Here is a 7,248-nt window from a genome sequence, read left to right as displayed (position 1 = left end):
TAGCATCCGTCTTTCTTCTGCCTTCCGCCGTGAGTGAGTTTGTTAAAATACCTTACTCATATAAATCATTATCTTGCGATAAAATCTGAAACCCCCTCCTGTTTCCCCCCTTCATGAAATCCTTAACATCTTTTGCCGTCTTTTTAGGCATCTTTCTTTTGCCGAACACAAACAAATGTATTTGTAGCCTCCAGATAAAGCCATCGAATACTTGCAAAATGAAATCACATCCAACGGTGTACTGCTGTAATACTTCAATCCACTATGATGTACCCCTGACGGAGGTTACTGCCACTTGTATCGCATGTGTAACATGGAACTGGGCGTCATCCTACATCATAAACCATGACTTATTCAACATCTGGGATATTTTTTTCCGAATTGTGTCCCTCAGTGATACCGTAGCGTCTGAAAATAATAATCCAATAGCCGTTTAGTTATTGGTACTAGTATTGCAGAACGATGCCTTTAACATCATAAGAGAGAATAGCATAATCTTTCCTGCTGAAAAAGCAGTCCTTGAGCAGTTCACTTCCTAACATCTTACGGTATTTAAAATGTATCCACTACCTTTTAAATAACAGTGTTCAACTTAAATGAATTCAGCCCATGAGCTTGCTAGTTAAGCTGCGGCTTCACCCAAAACTAAATCACACATCTTAAAATGCATGAAATATTTGCATCCATCACGAAATTTACTTTCTATGCGATTGCAAATGCAAACAACTAGATTTAATTGCGACGTCATTCATTGGAAAGTACTCAATACTTTCCAATGCTATATGATATGCTTTGCCCCACTGTAACTTCTCGCTAGTGTGTCAAAACTTTTCAAACATCCATCATAATATTTAGAATCTCGCCAATTCTCCAATCATCACTGATAATAATCCACAATTTTTTACTAGTATAACTAATCACTAATTTTCTACTTGAGTTATTCAAAACTAAGTGCTTATACAGATGGGATAGTTTTGTATTGGATTTTTTTTTACTGATCTTCTTTTCACAATATTCCATTAAATACAAATTGTTTACAAACATTTAATTATCATTTATTTCATTCCAGAAACGTTTCGTTTTCTTGACCAGTGCCTGCAAGAATATTTCGCCGAGTTTGAAAGTTTATTGTGAACAACCATATGTCACCATGCTTTTTGCATTTAAGTTTTTAATACCTTTGATACTCAAAGAACACGTTCGAATCGACAGCCACTTCTGTTTGCTCCACTACAAGTTCACAACTCTAATACTGCTTATCTTCAGTATAATGGCAACCAGCAGACAGTATATTGGAGACCCTATCAACTGTTTGCCTGTACATGACGTTCCTACTTCTCTAATGGATTCTTTCTGTTTGGCCTCCTCGACCTTCTCAACTCCCGCACACTGGAACGTCACTCCAGGCAAAGGTCGGTATCCAGGTACTGGCCTCTCTCCAAATCCAGAATTAGATGTGTACCATACTTACTATCAATGGGTACACCTTGTTCTCCTTTTTCAAGCTCTTATGTTTTATATACCTCGCTATCTCTGGCTATCGTGGGAAGGAAATCTAATAGACGGTTTGGTTATGGAACTTAACAGTCCCATTTTGGTTGAAAAAAAAAAATGCGCTAACTTAGCTCTGCTTATGGAATATCTGAAGACTCACTGGGAAAAGCATGGGCCCTATTCGAAATTCTACCTTCTTTACGAGTTTCTTAATTTAGTAAATGTAGTTGGTCAATTCTTTCTCATTGATACCTTCTTAAATTATAATTTTGCAACCTTTGGTGTCTCTGTAGTGCGTTACCTCAGATCCAGATCAAGTTTTATAGATCCAATGATGATGCTTTTCCCCCGTATGGCTAAATGCACTTTTTATAAATTTGGTTTTGGGGGTGGCGTCAAAAGTTATCACACCTTATGTTTACTTTCGATAAATATTTTAAACGAAAAAATTTATATCTTTTTATGGTTCTGGTTTATAATACTTGCCTGTCTCACTGCATGCTCTATTTTCTACAACCTACTAATTGTGCTGTTTTGGCATATTCGCTACATTCTCTTGTACACACATGCGCTAGTAGTTCCCAGAAATGAAGTCAAAGTGGTATGCAAAAAAGCCAGTTATGGAGATTGGTTTGTCCTCTTTTTGTTATCCAGAAACTTGGACGCTCTTCATTATAGAGATTGCATTCACGCTTTAGTTTCATTCCTGGAAGAACCAAAGGAGACTTGTCCTTCATGTGCAGAGATCGAGAAGACCACAGAAAGTACAGAAAATGCAATGGAATTGGAACAACCGATATCAAAGAAAAGAAAAAAATTATGCTTTTAAGACAAATGCTCGAAGTGTCAATGAAGTGTTGTGGTTAATAAAAGACATCTCCGGTACTTATGTGTATATTTTTTAAACTCTTAACTAGTAGTTTTTATATTTTTTTTATTTAATTAATGTATTAGTGCTTATTAAGTGATTTATACACGGTTAGAATTAAGTGAAAACTTTTATAAACACGATACTGGTTTAAAACCGTTTCTATTGATAAACAAAAATATTTATATTTAACAGAGTCATGTGTATTTTGTACGCTGAATCCGACGGTGTCATTAGTTTTTTTTAAAGATTTTTGAAGGTTCTGTGTTTTTGGGTTATTTGTGTGTTGTATACCAACACTTTGATATATGTGAGCCTATAGTATTTCTGTAAGTTTTTTTTTTTTTCTTTGCAGTTTGCTATGGTTGCCAAAATAAGGTGTAAGTTATCTCCAGATTTATATTTGTGGATATTATATGTCCGAAGCAGATGAAGCATAACATCGTTGGTGTCACCAGGTTTTACAGTGCATGTAAAGTCTGCGTTGGAATACCTGAGGATGATCAAGCCTTGTGGGCTCCTCATTTCTGCTGTGGCAGTTACAAGTAAACTACCACAGCAGTCATTAGAGGGACGATTTCCTGGCAGACGTAAGTGTATGCCTTTTGCCATAACTCGAATATGGGAAAGAGCTCATAAACAAGATTACTGCTACTTTTGTATGGAGATATATCAAAGCTTAAAAGTCTGACGATTGAATAGAGCTGTAGTGTATCCCAACATCCATCCTCTATTGTTCCCGTGTAACACAATGATGATCTGCCAATTCCCAATCCACTTTCTAAAGAAGAGTTATCAGATTGTATGATGGATCTGGTGAAATGAATAACTGGGATTATACCTCGGAAGCCTACTCAGGAAAAATGCCACATTTCCATAATTAGCAAGAATTGAATGACTGGGTCTTACCAAATCCAATATAGTACTCCTGACATCTGTTTTAAAAGAATGGAATCTACTGAATTACAACTGCAAGACTTCCACATACATAAAAGACACATCACTTATAAATTGTGCGCACCTTTTGGGCTCATTTGATTGGTCTTTATAAATAAATTGGTATTAGTCACAATCTAGTAGACTGGAGTCTTTTCATGGAGAAACTGAAATAAAAAAGTCCGAGTGCTGTGTTGTTTCACAATGGGAATATACACCCATCGATTCTTGTTTTGCACTCTGCTCGTATTAAACAAGCCTACGGAAATGCGAAGAATTTTTTTTTTTTTGAGAAGATAAAATATGGCAGCTGTAAATGGGATGTCTGCAAGCACTTCAAGCTGCTGGGATTCCTTCTAGATTCACAAAATGCATTCAATAACTCCCTTGCTTTTCCTGCTCTGGGATAGCAAGGCAGTAAGTCAGCCATATAACAGAAAAAAACAGTCTTCCAGAATGGAATTCAAACGTTTTAGTACGTTAAATCACATTTACTACATTGTGCTGGAGCAATGTCTGGCATGTACGTACACGTACGCGCGCGCGCGCACGCACGCACACGCACACACACACTTGCCGACCGGGCTAGCCAGGTGGGTAAAGTGCCTGCCTGGTAACCCAAAGGTCGCGGGTTCGAATCCTGCCTCGGGCTTGGATCAGAGTAAAATACAAAAACTTTGGGAGGTGCAATAAGGCCACAGAAGCCGATGCGCCAACAACTAAAAAAAAAAAAAAAAAAAAAAAAAACACCCCCTTATTGCAAGGAACAAAGTTTTTATATTATTCCGGTGTTGATCAGACAATTTATTAGAGCATTGGTTTCTCAAGGAAGTTGAGATGAAGCAATGATGGGCGACTATATCTAGTTCTAAGTTCGGGATGACCATATTTACAAAAAAAAAAAAAAAAAAAAAAAAAGACATTCAGTTGTATATTTAAAGGAATTTTGTTCGGAGAAGAATACTTTTGAATTTGTGATATCTTAGATTTTTGTTTACTTGTATCAAAGATTAATATCCTGTTCTGTAAAGACGTTAAGCATTACTAATAAATCTGATATAATATTACTGCATATTTACTCTTCTTTCGTTACTGGGGAAACCTTTCGTTCTGTGCAAAAACTGAGTTCATATTCGGAAGCAGTATACCGAAATTCATAAAGACATATGTGCCGAAATACAGATAAACAATCTTTTTTTGAAATTTGTTACGTAGCATATTCCATATAATATACTCTGATAAAGCGTCCGATCTCCCTTAGATAAAATTGCAGGTGACATTCATGGAAAGGTGCCTGTGACTGGAACGGCCCCACTAGGATATCCGAGATTAAGGTGCGAAGATCTTGCCGTTCCATAGGGCTACACTCTACCTCTGAGTGTACTGGTTCATCAGGAGAACTTTTTGAAGACATGCACTATCGTCCATTAAAAAGAAAATCGAACGGTCTTGCAAAAGGAAGAACATCTGATTTTGATAAGATACAGCCCCAACGGCTTACTCGCAAGAAAGCATGGAAATCTGAACACCCTTTGACAGTGATTCCAGCCCATCATTAAACAGCCACCTCCAAACGTAGCTCTTACGATGATAACAGGATTGAATCTGGTTTCCTCTTTCCTCCAGATGAAAGCGGCAAAAATCCGATTTTTTTTTATGAGAACCCCAAACACGAGAGGTATTAGAACCTATAGTACTTAGTACCGTGCTTGGGTTGGAGATTGAGAAGACGAAAGAAGATATTTGTTGACATTGGACTTGAACTATTGTAGATTGCAATTTTCAGGCAATACGTACGAAGGAAGGTTGTTCCAGAAAACGGCAGTTGAATGAATAAATGAGGAAGATGAAAAGTTGGTTCTGTGGGTTTGAAGTTGGACAGTAAATGGATGTTGGCTGGTGGCGGCACGTGTTCGGACTGTTTTGAAAGAGAGAGCGGGAATTATAGAAGTCAATTCAGAAGAACAGTGCCCATGGAAGTATCTGTAGAAGAGGCATGCAGCAGAAACAGTACGTCTATGAGAAAGCGAGTGGGGAGACTCTGTTAGAGACGAATCATTAATTAACCTAACTGCCCTCTTCTGAATGGAATCAAGAAGCCTGAGACAGGTTCTGGGGGCACCACCCCAGATATGGGAACAATGTTCCATGGCAGGGCGGATTTGCGATTTATAGGGATGAGCAGCTGTTTGGAAGAAAAGTAACACCGAGAGCGAAAGAGAAAACCAAGTTCTTTAGATGCGGAGGAAGCAATTTTTGTAATGTGCTTGTGCCAAGAGAGAGATTAGAAGTCAGGGTAATCCCCAAAAGAGATATCATTTTGCCTAGAAATCGGAGTGTCACTAAAGATAAGCATAGGAGCAGAAGAATGCTTTTTGCGAGATATAAGACAAGACTGAGTTTTAGACGGGTTGAAATCAACTAAGTTGTCTTTGCCCCACTGGAGAATTACCTGAAGATCGGCATTTAAGGAATTGGTAGCAGATTTTCTAGAAGTTGAAGCTGATTGAGCAGGACAAGCTTTCTCAATATGGAAAGTAGAATGCAATGTGCTATCATCGGCAAAACTATGGATAGGATTTCCAGTCAATGGAAGAAGGTCATTAATATACAAGAGGAAAAGAGTGGGGGAAAGAACTGAACCTTGGGGGATACCGGCATTAGTGGAAAAGTTAGAGGACAGACAGCCATCTACCATCACCCTCAGTGAGCGATCAGAGAGAAAACTGGATAAACAATTACTAAAAACAGTTGGCAAACCATAAGATGGAAGCTTGTTTAGAAGACCTTTATGCCAAACACGATCAAAAGCCTTTGAGATATCAAGACCAACTACTTGTGTTTCACCGAACCTTTCCATTGAATTAGTTCATAAATGATTAACATAAGACAATATAACCAGTGGATCGACACTGACGGAATCCGTACTAGCGATCGTTGATCAGACGGAAGGTTTCTAGGTAGTTTAAGAGTTGGCGGTTAATTGATTTCTCCATTACTTTAGAAAGAGTAGAAGTAATTGTAATGGGACGATAATTGGATGGGAGGGATTTGTCGCCCTTTTTAGGAACTGGCTGGATATGAGCAAATTTCCAAGCAGAAGGAAAAACACCTTTGGAATAAGAAAGTGAAAAAAGGCGGCAAAGAATAGGAGTAAGTTCAGGAGCACAAGTTTTGGGAACAAGCGGAGAAATACCATCAGGACCTGGAGCTTTCTTAGCATCAAGATTCATCAAAATCCTTCCGATATCCTTTTGACGGAAGACCACAGGAGGCATTGAATGGAGCGTGTTGGGAATGGTGGGAGGTGTTTTACCAAGATCGTTAATACATGAGCTGGAAGAAAAACGAGATGCTAGCAGGTCAGCTTTATGAAGCGAAGGGCTGAAGTGACAACAGAACCATCTGGTTTGGACAGAGGTGGGAGCAGAGATGGGCAAAAGTTGCGGCCAATAGCTTTGGCAAGAGACCAGAATGCTCGGCTACCATTAGGGCAAGAAGCAAGTTTTCTACTCTTAGCCTGTTCAAACTCTAGTTTCGACTGATTAACAACTGCTTTACAATTGTTGCGAGCTTTGTTGTAGGCAGAAAATGAAACTGAATAATTAGAAACAAGCCAATTACGATATGCAACATTCTTCTCTTGAACAGCCTTAGCACATTTATTGGAAAACAAAGGTTTAGATAAAGGCTAAACCTTTGTTAAACCTTTGTTTGGGTTAAAGGATTCCATTCCTGCAAGAATAATTTCACTGACACGATCTGAGCAAACGTTGACATCAGAAGTTTTGAAACAGTAATCTGACCATGGAAAAGAAGAAAAGAAGTTTCGCAGATCATCCCATTTTGCATTCTTGTAATCCCAAACAACACGAGGTTGTGAATAGCCATGAGATAAAAGGTTCCATTGGAGAAGAGACAATCACCAAGTTGTGATCTGAAGTGCCTAA

At 38.4% G+C, this 7,248-nt stretch overlaps 1 protein-coding gene across 1 annotated transcript; it reads left to right on the top strand.

Moving 5' to 3' along the window:
- The first annotated feature begins 1,150 nt into the window (after positions 1-1,150).
- On the top strand, positions 1,151-2,323 carry LOC150080857 (innexin inx2-like). Its single transcript, XM_090380841.1, has one exon. The coding sequence runs from the start codon at positions 1,151-1,153 to the stop codon at positions 2,321-2,323; it is 1,173 nt and encodes a 390-aa protein (XP_090236967.1).
- The last annotated feature ends 4,925 nt before the right edge of the window (positions 2,324-7,248 follow it).

Source organism: Mastigoproctus giganteus, chromosome 9, assembly GCF_048544385.1.
Source record: "Mastigoproctus giganteus isolate SK-2022 chromosome 9, ASM4854438v1, whole genome shotgun sequence".
NCBI lineage: Eukaryota > Metazoa > Arthropoda > Arachnida > Uropygi > Thelyphonidae > Mastigoproctus > Mastigoproctus giganteus.
The sequence above is the reverse complement of the archived record's forward strand: the minus strand, read 5'-3'. Positions and strand labels throughout refer to the sequence as shown.